This window comes from Protopterus annectens, chromosome 6.part1 (assembly GCF_019279795.1).
Source record: "Protopterus annectens isolate FY-2018-M chromosome 6.part1, PAN1.0, whole genome shotgun sequence".
Classification (NCBI taxonomy): domain Eukaryota; kingdom Metazoa; phylum Chordata; order Ceratodontiformes; family Protopteridae; genus Protopterus; species Protopterus annectens.
In genome coordinates, this window is record NC_056738.1 from 273384584 (window position 1) to 273406734 (window position 22151).

The 22151-nt window shown below is 41.0% G+C and overlaps 1 protein-coding gene across 1 annotated transcript in view; it reads right to left on the minus strand.

Moving 5' to 3' along the window:
• The window catches only part of ORC2 (origin recognition complex subunit 2), an 829308-nt gene that overhangs the window by 333842 nt on the left and 473315 nt on the right, over nt 1-22151 (minus strand). Inside the window, exons 12-13 of the mRNA XM_044075702.1 lie at nt 21690-21786; nt 4851-4997 (exon numbers count right to left, since the gene is read on the minus strand). Coding sequence (XP_043931637.1) covers nt 4851-4997; nt 21690-21786 — 244 coding nt within the window. The remainder of the gene's footprint in view (nt 1-4850; nt 4998-21689; nt 21787-22151) is intronic.

Sequence of the window (22151 nt, forward strand, 5' to 3'; positions counted from 1 at the left end):
AACCACAGCCCATAAGGCAAAACAACATGCCCAACATACTAGTCATAGGTGACTCTATAGTCAGGCACACTGATGTCCCACTCACCAGGCTAAACAAGGAGAAGGTTACTGTCAGCTCCCCGTCGGGTGCCAGGATCTGCCATATAACTCAACCCATGCACTCAGGTCACTCCACAACAAGTACAAATATGACTCTGTCATTGTCCATGTTGGTGTGAATGACCCGAGACGTACCTCCCTGTACTACATGAAAAGAGACATTAAAGAGCTCTCTGATCTTGTAGCCCAGGCAGGTATGACCCTAGCCCTGAGTAGCATTCTGCCATCTCCCAGAATAATGCCAAAGTACAAGGACAAATGATTGACTTCAACAATTGGCTAAGCTTCTGGTGTCATTCTAAGGGGATCCAGTATCTGTCTGTCTGGGACGACATGGTCGACAGACCTCGATGCTTTGTCAGAGATGGCCTGCACCTGTCACCCCTGGAATTCCGGATACTGGCTAAGGCTCTTGTTGCCCCTATAGTGGCTTTTTTAGGCAAGGTTCAAATGACAAATTCACCACCGTAACAGGAACAGGCAAGCAAAAAGTGAGGGTAATGCTACTCAATGCTCAAAGTCTAAATCTCAAAATGCACTCCCTCGAGGCACTCCTTAAAATGGAGAACATCAATATCTGTGCAGTGACTGAGACCTGGTTCAAGGCTCCAGACAGCACCCCTGCATTACCAGGCTATAACTCATACCACACTTTTCAGCCACCTAACCTGGACTGTAACACCAAAGGCAGAGGTGTGTCCATATTCATTAAGGATATCCACACCTCCAGGCTAGTTGCTCAGCATAATGCATCCGAGGTTATCCAAGTGCAACTAACTCTAGGCAACACTGCAATCCAAACTGTAGCTTGCTACAGATCCCCCACCATGCCCCAGGATTCCCACTCCTCTTTTCTTGATATACTGGAAAATATTAGGGTTCAACCAAACACCCCAATAATGGGCGATTTCAACTACTCCACCATTGACTGGGAAAACTACTCATGTACCAACTCCTTCACTCATCGCTTTCTGGAATTCATAAATTCCAATGCCCTGGATCAACTTATCCACACCCCCACCAGGGGCAACAATATCCTAGACCTAGTCATTACCAACATGAGTACCCGGTGTCCCACACCTGAAGTCAACTCCTCACTGGTCAGAACCGACCATAAGCTAATCACCCCAGATATCCACATCCCGCCCCCATCCCCCGTTAAGGAAATCATGGTAAAAAATTTCTCTAAAGCCAACTTCATGCTTCTTAAGACAGAAATGGTGAACTTCATGACACCCAGGGAGATGGACAATACAGTTACGACTGCTAAATCCAACGCAGATGCACTCTATAAGCACTTACACGAGTGCATGGATCTTGCTATCCCAAACAGAACCAAGATGCTATCCTCCAAAAAAAGGAAGCCAATCTTGTGGTCCCCTGCCATAAACAAACTCTACAACAGAAGGAAGAAACTGTTGCAAAAGAGAGTAAAATCCCATGAGTGGAGGAGTTCCCTGATCAGCCTCAGTAAGAAGCTGAGATCCCTTATAAGATCCTCCAAAGCTAGCTACAAAAACAAAATCGCCTCTGATTTTAGGGACAACAAAGCATTCTATAGCTATGTCAAGAATCTCAATGGGCACACCCAGATCTGCTCTCATTTACAGCACAATGGCATGAAAATTACAGAACCAACTGATATTGCCAACGTCCTGGCAGATAGGTTCAGTGCTAACTTTACTCCCCTCTCATCCCCTAAAGGGCCCATATCTATACAGGAAGAATGCAGAGTCCCTGTAATCACAACTACGCAGGTAAAAGCTGCACTCTCTAAAGCCAAAAACACAGCATCCATGGGACCGGACAACATCCCAGGCTGCATTTTACATGAACTTCAGAATGAACTGGCTCCCCACCTAAGCACCATGCTCAATCATGGTCTCACATCAGGCTTTGTGCCCACTGAATGGCGCACAGGAAGAGTTATCCCACTCCATAAAGGGAGAGTCACCACTGATCCTGGGAACTATCGCTCTATTAGCCTGGTCTGCAAGGCCATGGAATGTATCATCATGGAACTCATAAACAAAGACATTGGTAACCTCCAAACTCTGGACCCCACCCAGTTTGGGTTTGTGAAAGGCAGATCATGCCTCCTGAACCTGACTGACTTCTTTGAGGCAGTCACCAAAGCTGTAGACGAGGGTAAGGTGGTTCACACAGCCTATCTTGACCTCGCCAAGGCTTTCGACACCATCCCCCATTCTGGAATTATAGCTAAACTCACTAAACTAGCTATAAATCCCTACGTCACAAGATGGGTTGCCAATTGGCTCACTGAGAGAAACCACACTGTAAAAGTTGCAGACTCCAAATCTGACTTCAAACCAGTGACAAGTGGAGTACCACAGGGTTCAGTCCTGGGACCTCTCCTGTTTGTTATCTACTTCTCTGAAGTACAGGCTAACACAGAAGGCCTTTGGCTAACAAAGTTTGCAGATGACTGCAAACTAGGATCCATAGTTGATTCCCCAAATTATGTGGATATCCTACAGAAGGGCCTCACTGAGACAGATGCCTGATGTCAGAGCCATGGCCTCAAGCTCAATGCCAAAAAGTGCATTGTCATCCCCCTTTGGTAAAAACTCTATACCCATGAACTACCACATAGGCGGCAGTCTACTTAATGCCGAATGTGTGATAACAGACCTGGGGACCCAGGTGGACAGTAGTCTCTCCTTTGATAATCACATTGCCACAGTAGTCAGAAAATCCTTCTACGGGGCACACCTTATCACAAAAGGGTTCTCATCTAGGAAAAAACAGGTCATTGTTCGCCTCTACTCGACACTCATTAGACCCATTATAGAGTACAACGCCCCTTTTTGAATGTACCTCACAAGACATCTGCAGCAGCTGGAAAGGCCACAGAAGTACCTCACAAAGAGGATTACTGGCCTCAAACAGATGCCCTACACTGACAGTCTCAAAAAAACTCCAGCTTTACTCTGTAGCATATTGCCTACTCCGAGGTGATCTCTGCCTAACATATAAAGCTATGTCAAACCCAGAGCTGTTGGACATGTTACACCTAAAGAAATCCCAATCCCTCCAAGCTACACGCTCTAGGGACCTAAACCTTGTCACCACAATAAAAAGGACATGCTGGAGGGATAGATTCCTAGCCCAGAAATTTTCCATAATCTGAAACAAGCTACCCATCTATGTCAAGCAAAGTTCCTCATTAGCACTCTTCAAGAAAAATCTTGATAAGTGGATGGAAAATAGGACATACACCCCGGGGATCACTTCTGTGGCTCTGCTCGACAGGGGCACAGGAAAATAACTTTCTTGGGTGGCGCAGGTCAGGGAACCTTGTTGGCTAGGATTACTTAGGCCCTTGGACTGATAGCCTAGTACCTACCTATGATACTAAAATAAAAATTGAGTAGCGTAAATAAACTTTCTTTGATATGAAAACCACTGATGTGTTATTTCTGTTGCAACACAATCAGCAATCAGTTATGTCTACTAACCATACAACTAGTTTAGAACTGACTGTTTAATGGACAATTTAAATGAAAAGACACATTTTGATTTTTAGTCATTAAAATAACATTAGTTATACTCTTAATAAAAGTAAAGTACTGACAACTGAAGCATGAGCTAGCATTCCAGCCCTCACTTACATTGACGGAAGTGGTGATGCCATTTAGCAAAGTTAAATTCATAACAAAAAAAAAAGAAACAGCCTGGAGAAGATGCACACATAGCCCACAAAGCCAAATCATAAAGCAATGGCTGTAAAATTTTAATATGTCCTGCATTCTACCCTGCAGATTTGGCATGCCTTGTTTCAGGGTACCCTACTTTTGGCACTGAAGCAAAAATTCTCTAATAGTTGTCATTAGTGATGCCAGTATCTGGTTAAGTACAAACTGAGAATGATGTTAACATGGTAATGTGTTTTGGCTGTACACTGTTCACTTCAGAAAGTCTACTGCTTGTTCCCACTGTTTGTAACCTATTGCTTACCTACTCACAGACTTCTATCTGAAAATGTTGCACAACTGAAGTAATAAAGGCCAGACTGCTTAAAAGACCTTGGCTACTAATTCCATTCCCTCTTCCCTCCTAAATATCCAATATCTATAATTCGGTTATTAGCTCTGCTATTGTAGCTCTTACTATTTTATACCACAGTACCCTTTTGTAGCTCTTACTATTTTATACCACAGTACTCTCTTCACTGCTAAAATCTCCCTCTGAACTTGTGTGTGTGTGTGTGTGTATATATATATATATATATATATATATATATATATATATATATATATATATATATATATATATATATATGTCACTTTCTTTGCTTGGACCACATTTACCTCAACTACAGCACCTCTATTAAGCATCATACAATCCTGATCTTGCTTTTGAATCTTAGTGTAAACATGTGCACTTTTTCATCCATGTTATGTCACTAAACTCTATAACTTAGTTTTACATTTAATCTTTAATGTTGTTACTTGTAACTCATGCTGTACCTGCAAATGGTCAAATCTAATCACTGCTCTACTCCAGCAAACAAAACTAAACAAGTAAATAAAAGACATCAGTATCATTACTTTACAAGTACTTAATGTCTAGTGTCATTGTAAACCTGTAGCAGAAACCCCAGTACCATGATTTACAGTGCAACTTGACTTTTTATGTAATGTCAGCTGAATTGCTACAAAGAACAATGTATTTTTCAATCATTTCAGGTTCCACAAAAAGAAAGAAATATTAACAAAAACAGCACTTACTAAGTGGTGCGTTGATATGATCGATAGATGCTATCAAATAAATGTTTGGTATAGAAGCAAGCTGGCCAAGAATTAGCTGTGTTTTTTCTCCTCTCAGCATTTGTCCATCAATATTATGGATGATTAAGAACAGCTGCATGGAAGAATCTGAAATATAAACACATATTAAGAAAAATACTGGACCTCCAGAAAATGCACAAGACATACAACTGCAAACTCACCAACAAAGTAAAACATACCTAGGGAAAGGAGACAACTAGCCCTGAAAGTAGTCAACATTAACAAATCGAAAAACGTACACAGAACAAAAAAGCTGGGTAAATGGACAGATAGCATCTGACTATACTTGAATTTTTTTTTTGCTACCCTTAGCTAATCATCAACTAACACAAGTTTCTTCTCCTTGCTCACCAGCTCTACTGGACCTGCTTTAGCCTTCCCTGAGTGTCGCTCGTCCCTCTCTAACATATATGACAAGCAGGTGGGGTATTTAGTTTAGATTCTTTAATACACAGAAACACATCAGGATGGATAGCAGCATCATAAAATATAAATGAAATGGTTAACAGACAGACCTTATATACATACATGCTTACATCTCAACAGCTTACTACAAAATGGCAGTCACACTTGCACGTGCTCAGTATTTATACACTTGTGCAAGTCTTTGGATAGCTTCTAAAAGGTACATAAACACACTCTGATGTACATTCTTCTCTTAAAAAGATTGCCTTGGTAAAAACAACATTAGAGTTAGACATGCATTATTATAGACATTACAAACAAAACAATGTTCATGTCCAAGTTGCCATGTATCTGTTCCATGGTCTGGAGATATGACTGGATCTCATAACATAACAATCTGAACTGAATTTGGGAACAGGGACAGTCTCCGGTAAACAACTCGTATTAGGAACTTCTGGATTCTTCACAGGAATGGGAATATTCTCTGGAACGTCCTCTAGAATTGCAACATCGGACAACTCACTCTGATATAAAGTCTTTCTCACAGGCTATGTGCTGTTGTATAGGTTTGGACACCGGTATCAAATGTTTCCAATTTCGCCTAAACTCTGCTCCTTGTGATTCCACAATGTACAATCTCGACTTTGGGCAAATATTCTTCACAACACCAATCTGATCATAACCTTAGGGCATTTGCATCCTTACCACTTTTCCTTCTCGTAATAGATTGAGCAGTTTGCTGGTCTTATTGCAGTAGTACTTCTGGGTTAAATGCTTCTTCAACATATTGGTTTTCACTGACCTGTTGTTCTTGACACATGGAACCAAGAAATGACTACTGATTGGTAATGTGGTTCTGGGTTTGTCGCAACAGAAGTTGCTGAGCAGGTGAACCAAGATGTTTATCACGAGGAATGTTTCTGAGATTCAAGAGACTCAAGAAACCATCACTATTATCTCATTTCGACTTCTCTAGTAACTGTTTTGCACTCTGAACTGCACATTCTGCCAAACCATTTGACTGTGGGTACTCAGGGCTACTCGTGACATGAGTAAAGTCACATTCTGGCAAATCCTTTGAACTGTTGGCTTGTAAACTGCATGCCATTGTCAGAAATAACCTTGCGCAGACTACCATGGACTGCAAAATGACGCTTCAGCTTAGTAATGACTACTGGATGCTAGGTTAGGAAGTAGGTCAACCTCTAACCAACTGGAGTAAGAGTCTACTAACACCAAATAATGTTTACCATTCCACTCCAAAATGTCAGTGGCTACTGTCAACCAAGGCAGCTCAGGAATTTGGTTTACCTGAAGTGGTCCTTTCTGTTAATGTGGCTTAGTACTATTACACACTGAACAAGATAAAAGTGCTCTCTCAATGTCTTGTGACATAGAAGGCCAAAATACTAGACCTCTCGCCCTTCTTTTGGTAGAATCGGCTCCTGGGTGACCATGATGCAAGATACTAATGTACTCTTGTTCAAGGACTTTCGGACCTTTCATAATGATACCTTTTTCAGACAAAATCTCATCTCTGTATGGAAAATAAGGCTGCACTTCTCGAGGCAAAATAGATTGCTTTGACGGCCATCCTTGATTGATAAAGTGGTTGAGCCTTTGTAAAATTGGATCTGTGGCTGTGTGATCTCTCAGTTCAAGACGTGTGGAAGAAAAACTTCTCACTTCCATGGCTTTAAAACCAAGGTTCTCATTCTCATGCTATTCTGTGGCGTTTCTGGGCGAGCTAGACAATGTCTTAGCAAGATAAAGAAGTTTGCCTTTCTTATAGACAAGAGTGAAATTATACTTTGGCAAGCTCAACATTATACATTGCAATCTGGCTGGAGCTGTATACATAGGCTTTCTTAAGATAGTGACTAGATGTTGGTGGTCTGTTTCAATCTGGATAGGTCTACTATAAACATAACCATGGAACTTTGAAAATGCAAACACAATTGCCAAAAGCTCTTTATCTGAGCATACTGCATTTCAATTTGGGTAAGAGTTCTCGATGCACAGACAACAGGAGGTTTACCCTCTTGTAGAATGACTGCACCAAGACCAAATTTCGAAGCATCACATGAAAGAGTAACTGGCTTGTGAACGTCATAGTATCAGAGTTGGTGGACTAGCAATTCTCTGTTTCAAGACAACAAATGCTCTTTGGTGTTGCTCTAACCAAGACCAGGATACATCTTTGTGTGTCAGTTCTCTGACTGGTGCTGATAGTTGGCTCAAGTCTGGAATGAACTTGCCTAGGAAGTTAACCATGCTAAGAAAAAGTTGCAGGGCTTGAACACTATCTGGAACTGGCACCTTGGGAATGGCTGTTTGCTTTGAAGAGTCTGGCTGTAGGCCTGAACTAGTAAATAAATGACTAACATAATTAACTTCTTGTGGCCTGAATTTGCATTTCTGTGGCTTGAGCTTACGATTCACTTGGCATGCCCTTTCCACAACTTTGTGAGGTCTCTGTCATACTCAGCTTCATCATTAGCTCCTACTAGTATGCAGTTTACTATAATAGCACAAGGATACCTAGAAAAAAAGCTGCTCCAGTGCACTTTGAAAGACTTCACCTGCAGAATTTATGCCAAATGGCATTCTCAAAAATCTGTACCTGCCAAACAGAGTACTGAAAATAGTGAGCAATGAAGATTTCTTGTCAAGCTGAATTTGCCAAAATGAACTCTTTGCATCTAAGCCAGAAAAAACTGTGGTATTTCGCATCAGTGCTGCAACGTCTTCGACTGTGCGCATTGGATGATGAGGTCATTTTAGTGCTTTGTTCAAATCCCATGCATCATTACATATCCTGATGTTATCTGAGCTTTTGTTATAAGCTACCACCACGGAAGATACCCATTCAGTTGGTTCTGCAACTGGACAAAGCACACCTTGTCGCACCATTTTATCTAGCTCAGCTTTGACTCTGTCCTGCATGGCTATTGGAACTGTTCGAGCTGGCCTGATAACTAGACTGACATCTGGATCTAACTTCATGGAGTACACACCTGGAAGCTCACCTAGTTTGTCTTCGAAAAGATCAGCAAAGGTAGAAAAATGTACTAGGTGAAATTAGAGTAGTGGTCTTTCAAGGTAACACGATGGACTTCTTTGTTAAATGAAAGCAGTCCCATTTTCAAACTGTCTCTGAGCCCTAACAATGACTGGACTTGCCTTTTGACCAAATAAAATAATTCGTAACTTCTCCCAGCAGAGTAACATGAAAGCACTACTAAGCCTTCAGTCTGAATTTCTTTACTTCCATAAGCAATAAGCTTCGCACACCTTGCCAAATCAAGCCTTTCACCATGACGCACACTAGCAAATGCTTCTGCTGACATAACATTGCACTTGGAACCTGTGTCAACTTTGAGCTCTGTAGGTTTTCCATTTAACTGAACAGTAAAAAATACTTCATTCTTTGCCCTTACATCTACTGCATTGACTGTTTCATAACATACTGACACACCATCAACATACAGAGTAGGGTTGGAGCTCTCTAACTGATCAACTCGTTTCTTAAAATGTTCCCTTTTAATAAAAGAATGTGGGCCTTTTGATTTACAAAACCTTTTGAAATTATTCCATTTATTGCATTTGTGGTACTGTTGACCAAAAACTACACATTTTTCCCTTTTAGATTTAAGATTTCCACTACAATTACGACCGCTAGCAATGAAACTAGGTTGGGGCCCATGCTTTGAGTTTGCTGATTCAGTCTTATGCTTCATTGTGACTGTGCGAACTCTGGAACTTGCTAGAAAGTTCTGGGGTTTACCAATGAGTGCTGCAGGCTACAGTTGCTGCCATGTGCTTGGGCCTGTTTTTTAACCACGTGCCACATACCATCAACAAGGAATTTTGTTACTGTGCCTTCTAGAGCTGTTCTCATTTGTGAGCATATTTGTGTGCTTTTCTGTGAGCTCTTATATCGGACAAATCTCAATGGCCTTACTCAAAGTTAAATCACTGTCACGAAGCAAAATTTTTCTCACCGCATCACGTTTAATACCACACACAAGTCTGTCCTTTATCAACTCATCCCTTAAATCACCAAATCTTTTGCATCAGTTATATATAAGTTCATAGGTGTGTATTAGGCTAATGGCCCTGGAGCCTAGCCCATAGAAGTCCCTGGCATCGTGACGCCCAATGTTAGTTCCCAATGCCTCTATCAAGTAGAGCCACTGGATTGATCCCTGGGGTGAACTTTCTATTTCTCATTCATTCATCAAGATTTCTCTTGAAGAGGGCCAGTGAGGTGCTCTGCTTGACATGTATGGGAAGTCTATTCTAGGGCATGGTCAGTCTCTGGGTTATGAATCTGTCCCTCCAGCATGTTCTGTTGATTGTGGTAATGAGGTTGAGGTCCCTGGGGCATGTGGTGCGGAGGGATTGGGATTTCTTTAGGTGTAACATTTCTAACAGGGCTGGGTCAGACATGGCTTTGTAAGTCAAGCAGAGATTGCCTCTTAGTAGACGAAATGAGACAGAGAATAGCTGGAGTTGTTTGAGTCTGCCCATGTAGGACATGTATTTAAGGTGTAGGATCCTCTTTGTGAGGTACTTTTATGGCCTTTCCAGCTGTTGCATGCGTCTAGTGATGTACATGCCAAATGGAGCATTATACTTGATGATTGGCCTAATGAGGGAAGAGTAGAGAGAGATAATGACCTCTTTCTTCCTGGATGCAAAACCCTTAGTAATGAGATGTGCCACATAGAAGGACTTTCTGACCACAGTGGCAATGTGGTGGTTGAAGGAGAGGTCGCTGTCAACTTGTGTCCCCAGATCTCTTATAACACCTTCAATGTTCAATATGGCAATTAGTGGGAACTGAGTTTTTCCCAAAGGGGATGACAACATATTTTTTGGCATTAAGCTTAAGGCCATGTTCTCAGTGAGGCCTCTCTGTAGGATGTCTACATCACTTGGGGAGTTAATAATGGCTCCCAGCTTGCAGTCGTCTGTGAACTTGGTTAGCCACAGTCCCTCCGTGTTGGCCTGGACGTCTGAGAATTAGATGCCAAACAGGAGAGGACCCAGGACCAATGCCTGTGGGACTCCACTCGTGACTGGTCAGCAGTCTAAATTGGAGTCCGCTACTTTCACACTATGGGTTCTATCTGAGAGTCAATTTTGTAACCCACCTAGTGATATATGGGTTGATGCCTAGTTTGGTGAGTTTATCATAATTCCTGAGTGGGGAATGGTATCAAAGGCCTTGGCCAGATAGAGGTAGGCTGTATGAACTGCCTTGCCCTCATCCACAGCTCTGGTGACTGACTCAAAAAAAGTCAACCAGGTTGAGCAGGCATGATCTACCTTTCACAAAACCAAACTGCATGGGATCCAGAGTTTGGAGATTCCCTATATCCTTGTTAATTAGGTCCATGATGATGCACTCCATAGCCTTACATATCAGACTCTTCAGGCTAATGGAGTGATAATTCCCAGGGTCTGTAGTCGCTCCCCTTTATGGAGAGGGATGACTCTAGCAGTGCCTCTTTTGGTAGGGACAAAGCCTGAGGTGAGGCTGCGAATGAACAAGGCACACAGATGTGGTGCCAGTTCATTTTGTAGTTCATGCAGAACACATCCAGAGATATAGTCGGGTCCCATGGAAGCTGTATTGTTGGCCTTGGACAATGCAGCTTTAACCTGTACAGTAATGCTGGGTGCCTGGCACTCCACCAGTATTGTGACTGGTCCTTTAGTGGGGGAGAGAGGGGTAAAGTTGGCACTGAATCTGTCAGCCAGTATGTTGGCAATATCATTTGGCTCAGTATAGGAGGTACCATTGTGCAGTAACTCAGAGCAAACCTGGGTATTGCCATGGAGATTCTTGACATAACTACAGAAGACTTTGTGGTTGTTTTTAGTGTCTGCCACAATTCTGCCTTCATAGCTGGCTTTAAAGGTTTTGATGAGGGATCTCAGCTTTTTGTTGAGGGTAATAAGGGAGTTTTCCAGTCTTGGGACTTCACCTTTTTCTGTAAGAGTTTCTTTCTTCTGTTGTAGAGTTTATTAATGGCAGTGGACCACCAGTTTGGCTTCCTTTTTTTGGAGAAGAGAGTCTTGGTTCTGTTGGGTATGGCTAGTTCCATGCATTTATGTATGCGTTCAAACAGTGCATTGGTGTATGATTCGGCAGTCATGCATCTAGTTTCCATTGACATGGGTGCCGTGAAGTTAGCCACCTCTGTTTTTAAGAGCCCAAAGTCAGCTTTGGAAAAGTTTTTAATGGTGGTTACCTTTGCGGGGGGTGTGATGTGGATTTCCATGGTGATTAGTTTCTGGGCGGATCTAACCAGGGAGGAATTGACTATTGGTGTAGAGCAACGGTTGCCCATGTTAGTAATAACCAGGTCAAGGATGTTGCTTCCTCTAGTGGGGTTAAGAATGAGCTGGTCCAGGGGATTGGAATTGATGAATTTCAGGAAGCGTTGGGCCAGTGAACTGGTGCATGAGTAGTTTTCACAGTTGATGGAGGGGTAGTTGAGTCACCTAGTATGAGTGTTGGGTCGGACCCTAATAGTTTCCAGGGTGCTTAGGAACGTGGAGTGAGAGTCTTAGGACATGGTTGGGGACATATAGCAGGCTACGACCTGAATTGCCATCTTACCCAATGTTAGTTGTACCTGAAGTATCTCAGATGCATTATGCTGGGCTACTAGTCTGGAGGTATGCATATCCTTTATGAATATGGAGACACCACTGCCTCTGGAGCTTCGATCCATGTTCTGGGCAGAAAGGTGTGGAATGAGTTATGGCCCGGTAGCACAGGGGTGTTTTCTGCTGCTTTAAACTAGGTCTCCTTTACAGAAAAAGTGTTGATGTTCTCCATTTTGAGGAGTGCTTCCAGCAAGTGCAGCTTGAGATTTAGAATTCTAGCTGTATCTCAGGTTATTCACACCCACATGGACAGTGACAGAGTCGTACTTCTTGTGGAGTGACTTGAGTGCGTGTGTTATGTGTTGGATTCTGGCACCTGATAGAGAGCTGTTACCTTCTCCTTATTCAACCTAGTGAGTGGAACATCAGTGTGCCTTACTTACTATGATTAGTGTATTGGGCAAGCTGTTTTGCCTTAAGGGCTTAGGTTGAGGGGCACACTGTGTAGGTGAGCTATGTGTCTTGTAATTTGTGCTATGTCGTGGTGGTCGAGTGCGTTTCTGCCTTGGAGGTCTCTGCTGTTTGGGTAGATTTCTATTGAAAGCTCCGTAAAGGTGGGTGTGTGGTTTGTGTTTTTACGTCAGAGCTGTGATGTTGGGTGTTCTGGAGGGCTATGTGTTGCATGTGGTGTGGTGCAGGTTTTGACCTCCTCCTCCTGACCAGCTATTCCGGTCTTGGCTTGAGAGTGCATGGCTTCCAATTTGGATATATAAGTGCATCTCTCACAAGTCTGAGTGTTGGGAGTTAAGAGGAGAGGGTTGTCTGTGTACATGATGCAGTTGCTACACTGCCTCAGAATGCCAAAGTTCACCATGTTAATAGGAGAAAGCACAGGGAACTGACCTTAAGACATGCCAGGAGGGATGGTCATTATTACTAAGTACTGGAACCGTTTCCTTATATATTCCTTTTACAAGAAAAATGTCCCTCAAGGTGTCAGAGTCTGTATAGAACACTGCCAAACACTTGAGGGGAAACTAATACATAGAGCCTGAAAATTTAAGGATGAAGTATTTAGGCAGATATTCTGAACTTAGAAAGAAATCAAACAGTACTTACTGAAAAATAAAGAATTTGCTTGTCAAGAATGATGAAAAGAGGGGAATTGCATGAATGGGTACTGCCTGGCAACTACTAATGCTGATCTCAGCACAGCTTCACTTGTTGGGATACAATACTTTTTTGCTTCTTCTCTCAACAGAAGCAAAATGTTAGCACCAATCCCAAGAGAAGCAGGCCACGGCCTGTTGGGTGATCCACAGGCTTGTCTGAGATGATGCAAGGGTCTGCAGGTTTATAGCCTTTTTCTGGTAGATGCCTCGAATAGCAATCAGACCAATCAGGTACATTAGGCACAGACACTGACTCTCCAAACAGAAAGAGGCAGGAATCAATGCACTCTGCTCCTACTCTCACCAGAATCAGAATATAAGCAAATATTCCAAGCTGCTACCTATAAAGCAGTTGTTAAGCTTTCTGGTGATCAGCAGTTTCCAGCAAATAATGTAACTGCACTTCTTCTCTCACCAGGAGAAGACAAAAGCACTAATCCCAAGATGACTACTGAGAGGAAGAATGTGGGCTCTCTAATAACTGGCGGTCTTGCAATAGATACTTACAGGTAAGGTGAAAAAATGGTTTATCCTATGCACTGCAGTGTGCACTAGAGGAGCTAGATGTGAAAGTAGGTAACTTAAAGTTTTACCTGTCTAAGTTTTAGTGGAGAGTCACTATTTTTACAACAGCCAGATAGACTGAAAGGGGGTGATCGCTTTTGTATTCTGGTACTATGGAATACAGTAGGATAGCCAATAAATTTAAATAGTTAAAGGGGCATGATTCACAAAATGATAATTTTGTGCTTACTCACACCAGCCAGTAAAAGCAGAGAGGAAATGAGACATATGGTCAAATTAAAATAAGGGGCACGCAACTAGAAAGACAGTGGTGTTTAAGACCACAGCAGTAACCGGGTGGGAAAACTTTCTGTCCGACTCACAAGAGACAGAGCTGTGGTCTCTTTTCAAGTTTTAATATGCAGTTAAAACCAGAATACAAGTAAAACACAGAGCAAAGAAAACAAATCACAGTATACAAAATAGAAAAAGGCAGTAAAGTAATACAAAATACAACAAATAAAAAGCAAACTAACCTTTCCCTCACAGCAAACTGTAGCAGAATCTGGGTGAGCCTTTCCAGTATCACACTAGGGTTGCCACTTTTGTAACAGTCAAAAAAATGACAAAAGCTCCACCTTTTGCCACATATGCTGCAAAAGTTTCACCAGACGTTTGATCCCTTTTGTAAAATGAGTGTCTTTCCATTATAATATTTGTCTGGGGGTTACACATTTCTCTAAATTTACGTTTTAAGCACTCAGGGTCCTTCCTTAACTTAGCCTGTACAACCATATGACTGTTCCCCCCCTCCTACATAGACAGCAGATGCATACACAAATGAACATTCCCTTTCAATAGAAAATGCAGCCTGTATGAAAATGCAGTACTCTTGCTCAAACACTCTCCAGTTTCCTGCAATATTATTGCCAAACACAAGTCACTGGGTTTTCAAAATCAGTCAGCCATGCTCACAAAGTATGCACAAACACACTGAAAAATATGGCCCTTGTAATTATGTACAAACAAACTGTTCTGTGAGCTTCTAATAACATTCACATGCACAATAAACTCTTTGAAATACTGTACTTTGCGAAATATCCTCTGTAATGGCTGTATTTTGTGAAATAGCTTTACTGTAATACTACACAAACATGCAAACACTTTATACACTTTTAATAATTCGGATATCTTTAATTAATACAAAAAATATGTGCTTAGTGAAAATGCAGTTGTTTCCTCTTATTTTATTTGTTTTATGCAATTCAGACTTTATTTCAAACATTTTCCGTAGTAATTCAAATATTTGTATCAATATCAGACATATTGGTTTATTCGAATATCTTTTAGAGCGTTCTGTATTCCTCATTTCATATTTTGCGAATAAGAAATAGTTTTGAGCAAGTTTTAATATCTGGAATTCCTTTCTGACCTGTTTTGCAAATTATGCATGCAGTAGGGATGTTTCACTCCTTTATATTCCTCCAGTGCCAACCGTGTACCTCTTGGACTGAAGTGAAAGAAACTGGAACTCTTTCCGGCAAAAGAATCATTTTGGCCATTCTTCTAACATCATGTCCCTTTAGACATGCCACTTCTGACACCATGTCGCTTATCCCTCTCGAACATAGATGACAAGCAGGCAGGGTATTTTGAATAGATGCTTTAATACATAGAAACACATCAGGATGGATAGCAGAATCATAAAATATAAACGAACTGGTTAACAGACAGACCTAGCATACATACATGCTTAAATTTCAACAGCTTACTACAAAAATGGCAGTCAGACTTGTACGTGCTCAGTATTTATACACTTGTGCAAGCCTTTGGATAGCTTCTTAAAGGTACATATACACACACTGATCAACACTGAGGTATTCCTAATTCATGTTTTGGGTCAGTGGGAAAATCAAGGAACCTGATGCAGCATCAATACTGCTGCCGGGAGTGTTTTTTATTTATTTATTTATTTATTTTTTTTACTACTTTCCCTACCCTCATACACGTGCCCACCTACAGTAGCATCTTTGAAGTTGTTTCCCTGAGTCTCCACCACAGAAATCAGCCAACCCTTGTGTATCCACATGTGCCTGCCTCCACCCCTCAGGATGGGCATGCCCATTCTTCCCTGCCAGCTCCTCAGATGTCCGGGCCATTAATCAAACCTGATTTGCCTGAGATATAGTCAAGGCTTTATCCCTATATGCCATGGTGATTGTAGCTAATATCTGAATATACTTGCCGCACTGCCTTTTCCCCTCACCTTTACACCAACCCATGTCCTATTTATTGCAAGAAATATGCCTCTCAAACAGACAAAAATGACAGAAGCTGTTTCAGCCTTGGTCAACATGGCATATATGGACAGGAGAGGCACGGCATCCTTCAATGTTGCACACATCAGTCTATGGAAGATGGGAACAAATATCAAAACACTACAAATAGGGAGGTTCTTGTAGCAGTACTCACAATTAGATAAGGGAATACAAAACTAGCATCAACACAACTGTGAAGTGTCACAGAACCAAGCTTGTTCATTCGATGGGTGGGCCATACCTGAAGTTTCGACATCAGAAGTACTAAACTTAATACATCTCTCCAGACGAATAGTAATTATCAGAATTGCACATTCACAACTTGGGTCTTCACCTGTATAAACCAGTATGCTCCAAGTGTTTCAATTATGGGGAAAAACAAATCAAAAAAGTCACTAGAAAGCACAAAACTCAATGACATATGATGGCAACTTTCAAACTAGAAGGCCTGTAAGAATGAATAAGGCCTGATGAAACTAATTTTATGCTGCAGCTGTACTAACATGCAGAATCACTTGAAAAGAGAAATAATGTTTCTACTGTTGATGTAGGCTTGACACACTGCATTTAAACAAACATGAAACAACTGTCAGACAGCTTAATAAGTTTTACTTGTATCACGGTTATGGACTATTCAGTCCTGCTTTAGGCAGCCTTCATTTCCCCAAAAAAAATCTGCACATATCTTCCATGTCTCTACACAGACTCACTAGACTCTGTATCCAAAACTGCATGCTAGGTTGTTTTTAGTCCTCTGACGGCAGGACCATTAGCAACCAGCTACTAATCCTCCTTGATCTTGGAGTCACCCACATTTGGCTCAAATCTCCCTGTACTGTGGACTACTATCTCTTCCTCATACTTATAATCAAATCAATGTGCAGGTTAGATATATACAGATATGTGTGTGTGTGTGTGTGTGTGTGTGTGTGTGTGTGTGTGTGTGTGTGTGTGTGAAGAAAGAGAGAGAAAGACAGAGAAAGAAGATCACAACTCCCAGTGCAGCCACAGCGATGCAGCTTACAAGGAATTTTGCTTGCACTCCAGTTCAGTTCCTACATGCTGGGGAGTGCTTCTGGGTTAGTACTGTGAGGGGGTCATCCCCACTTCTGTGGTGACTCGCTCCTCAATTGCCCTGGTCTCCCAAATGACCCACTAGCACCTCCGCTAGCCACCACACTATCTTGAGCTAGTTTAGGAGGTGAAACTTCTTACATGGTGGATATTGAAAGCTTAGTCTCCAAATACACACAGGATTTCTGCTTCAGAACCCACCCACCCCCAAATTTGCAGTCCTAACATGGGGCCTTTTTATTTGCTAGTGTTACACAGAAATGACGAAATATGATCAAGCAAGACAGGGTTTTCATAATGTGTATATGAACTACAAATTAATCATCTGATCACAAAAATGGTTCTGGAAAAAAAATCTATGTTTTAGCTGCTTGCTATAGATAAGCAAAAAAAATACCTCAAGAGAAACTGAACAGATCAAATGTTCTATAAAAATTGTTTTGGGGTGGGTTGGTACATGTTTGCCAGATGTAAGTGTGGTCAAGTGATAGCTGATAAGGTAGGAGTGCTGAGTGACATGGTCTGCGAAGGCAGTTTAAGAATCAGATGCCCCTGTGCAAATTACAACTCTGGTACCAACCAATGTTCCAAAAGGATGCTCTCCTGCATCTCCGAAGACAGATTTGCCCTACATCTCAAACTGTCTCACATGTAAATATTTACTTGAACTTTCCTTTGAACATGCACGTATAAAAACATCTAATGAACCATCCTCACAGTTACAGGCCAACTGCATGAATGCTATAGCCTCTTGACCATAGGGCAAGGCAGGCTTGATAACAAGGGATGCACCCTCACAACTGCTGATGGAGTACAACCAGTAAAGTGAATAATGGGCATGAATTTACCTCCTTGCAATCTGACAAGCAACTGATGACATGGTCTAAAATGTCATTTCAAGGAAAAAATGACATCCTGGAAGTGGTGATCAGTATCTGCCCTAACACCTCTCTTCACTTTTCTTCTCAGTACTCTAGCAACAGCCTTAAGATTGAGAGCTTAAATTTTCAGCCAATCCTTGTTGTGGATACATTGCCATTCATCAAAATGTTACATAGACCTGGTGCTTCTACTGTCTATATCTTCTGATAGCTAGATTGAAAATCTGGCATCTACGTCAGTCCTCAACATTGTTCTCTTTCTCAAGGCAGGAAATGCATTGCTGGCACACATCATGGCTCCTGACCTGGCAGACACGTGAATAATTTGGGGCCTTATAAGTCAAGAACAAGTATGAAATGTTCAAGTGATGAAAAGGGCTAAGAAGTACAAGTACTAGACACAGTGCATAATGAGATGCATAAGCCACAACAGAGTGAGAATGGAGAAGAAAAAATAGCTAATAGGGAGGAGTGGAGAAGAGTAAATTACAAGAGTCTCTCTCCCTCTGTCTTACAAGGTCTCCTAATAAAGTTCAGTTCTGTAACTAAACTTAGCATAACAGTTGATGTTTGAATAGATCACTGCTGCAGTAGCCTAAGCTATATGGGGGTTATAGCCTGCACAGGATTTAATGGCCAACCAGTTTCCAAAGCTTTAGGACACCTTCCACATACCCATATTGTTGGTAGCAAAAGCAGACACAAGAGAAAAAAAAAAATAAATAAGAGAGAGAGAGAGAGAAGGAAGTGGCTACTGCAGAAATGATGCATTCAAACATCTACTGTTAAGGTAAATTTAACTGCACAAATGTACTATGCTCATCATTAGATCACTGCTGCAGTCGCCTAAGCTATATGGGTAGAATACCAAAGCTTAGAAAGTTTGGGAGAAGGAAAGAGGATGGTCCAGGAGTAACTGGAGAATGGTCCCAGCAAAGCCTGCTTTAGCCCTGGAAAAGGAGTCTAGTTTGTATTGCTTTGTGAAAGTATGTACAGAGGACAAAACTACTGCCTCTAGAATACCTTTAGAGTCCATACCTTTCAAAAGTCGCACTGAAGAAGCAAAAGTCCTAGTAGAATGTGCCTCAACTTTGCCTGGAATTGACTTGTTACGGTGGGTAAACAAAATATAGTATGGGTCAACCATTTAGAAACTGTCTGCCTTAACACTAGTTGGCCTTTTTTCTTAACTTCATAAGAAACTAATAACTGATCAGAATTTCTGAAGGTTTTAATTCTGTGAAGATAGAATTAGATTTATTTGTGGATATCCAGAGTATGAAGAATCATTTCTCCCATTATTTTTAGGTTCTGGGAAAAAGACAGGTAGATGGATAACTTGGCTCAAAGGTAATCCTGGATACCACTTCAGGCAAAAATGAAGGATCAATTCACAAAGAAACCCCATCTATGTAAAATGAGATAACGTTGACCCACCATGAGCTTTCATCTCAGACACTCTTCAGCAGCACTGTTTTCCATGTGAAGAACCGCAAATCAGCCTGATGAGCTGGTTCAAATGGAGCAAGTGTAAATTTTTCCAAAACAAAATTAAGATCCTAAGAAGGTGACACCTGCTTTCTAGGTAGACTGGTAGGGAGAATCACTTTCAAAAACAACTTGACATGAGAGGGAATTGAAAGATAGAAATCCATGGGCAAGACATGATGGAGAACGATGAACCTTATCAGATGAATAGGACCAAGAGATAAGTCACACACACATTGTACAAACAGAAAAATGCCAGCCTTAAAAGGGTCATTTTATTTCTTAGTAGTAGGTTTCTTTGCCTCCTTTAATACCTGCTGCACATCCACAGAAATAGATGCCCAAAAGGTATCAACATTTTAATCACCCAGGCATTCATTTGAAGGTGTTTCAAGATGAAGTGTATCAGACAACCCCTATTTTGTAGAGCACGTCCAGTCTGTGAGGAAGTTTGTGGTAATTCCCATTGGCCACTTCCAAAAGAAGGAAGACCCACTGTTGCCTGGGCCACAAGGGAGTCACTACAACAATCTTTGGAGAGTCCTTCTGAATCTTCAGAATGACCTTCAGTGTCAGTGGAGAGGCATAAAAGAATAATCCCATCCAAGGAAGTGAGAATACACCTGTTTCAAGGCCTACTTCCATGGAGTCCTGCAGCAGACATTTTTCCAGTTGTTTGTTGTGAATGGAAGAGAACAGGTCTATCCGAAGTGTTCTTCACAGCCGGATCAAATTCTGGAAGGCCCCTTGATTCAATTTCCATTTGTGAGAGTTTTGCTGTGAAGGAAAATATGAAACCATTTCTAAGCATTTGCATGTTTACACTCAAACTCACAGCCACATGCTTTGGATCACCAAACCCACATTCTTGGCCTTGGCCTTTTCAGTAGCAAGCAAGCAAATGCATGGTGCTGATCGGGCAAGCTAAACTATCACTCTCTACTGCCCAAGATGGATGAGATGATGCTGGTTACTCATTCCCACCTCACCTGCACCAGGACATGTACAGCTATTTAAACGCAAGTTGTTTGGGTCATAATCTAAGGTTATACCCCTTTATGCTCTTTTTGTTTATGTTATGTTTTGGGGTAAACTTGAGCAGGAATATGTGGGCACATTATGTCTAGCGAACAACAGAACAATGTTTCTGTATGTCATGACATATAATACTCTAACCAGTTACTTGAGGAATGTAGTAAGCATTCCTGCTTTAGTCCTTGATGCATACATGTTTGTTTTAGTAAAAACTATGTCTAACTCTTCATTACATGTCATGACATTTTTTTACATCCACCTGAACTAACATCAATGTTGAAAAATGGGACTTCAACTCAACTTCTCATTGAAATGATAGTACTTCCAGAGTGCTTTAAGATACACCACATTGCCAGTTTTGGAAAATTACTTGGCACTTGGGTTAGTAACAGAACACACACAGAACAAAGAATTCTGATTTTCCAGCAAAGGTAATTGTGCCAAATGTTTATCTACTGACAATTCATATTTAGATGGACTGGGTAAGTGACAATCTCTTCGAACAGCAAAGTCACATACTTTCACCCTGTGATGGGTTAATAACAAACAAGTCTTAATATATTCCTAAGAAGGCTTAAAGACAAAACAGTGATGACACATACAGCAAAACATGGAATGTGTAGGGATAAGAAGATACGGGAATTCAAAAGAATTTGTGTCACTGTAAGGACAAACAGAAAAATAAAGCAAGATAAAGCCAGATAAAAAATCTTGGAAAAACCAAGAGAAGGCTGACAAATTTTAAAACACCACAAAGAATTCAAAAACTTGGCTGGATATCAATTTTCCAAACAAAACAAATTATGAAAAAAAGCTTCACTTTAAAAAGAGAAGGGAATTAACTATCAATAATAAAGAAAAGTGTTTTCCCTCCGACAGTGATGGGCTTGTGTAACTATAACTGACAAGAGCTTGTAAGGCCAAGACAGCTATGGTACAACTTAAGTGAGCTTGGGATAAAGCAGCCAGAGTCTCAGCCTTTGAGATCAATGTTGGACTTGCATACTCTACAAACTGGTTAAGGAACTTCTGTAAGTTTCCAACCATTTAGGAAAAACAGGCTAATCTTATAAAATAAGCTATCCCAGACTACTGATAAAGTCTATGAATTTATATGTATTTAACAGAATGAAGTAGATGCTCTGTCAGCATTTTTAAAATAGGGTTCAGTTTTCAATGAAGTTTTGCTATAATTTCTTTACAAAATTAAAGTCATTTTCATAATAAGCTCTATTATTATTATTTATATGAATAACACAAAATATTTGCAATGAATACCTTTATTAAATGATTCTACAATAAAATCCAGTTGGTCTAGAGGACTTCTAAATGTTCCATGGTGGTCTAGTACTTCTTCCGTTATTGAATTCAGAATCTGCAATTAGAAAGCATAACACTATTATCACTTGGAAGATGAAACCATACAAACCTCATACAATACAACATATTACATTCTTACTATGATCTACAGGATGACTCTACTTGATGGGTTTAAGATTTGAATATCCCTAACTTGACCTATTGTTTTCTGAAACCCCAGCAACTGCTAGGACACACCAAGATGTCAGCACTAGGACAGGGTGCTTTGCCTCCAAGTCCATCAGTTCACTCCCAACAGTTTCCTGAAAGCCAAAAGAAAATAGTGAAGATATGAACCTACAAAACACACACACAGACACACAGACATACAGACATACACACAGACATACACACACACACACAGACATACACACACACAGA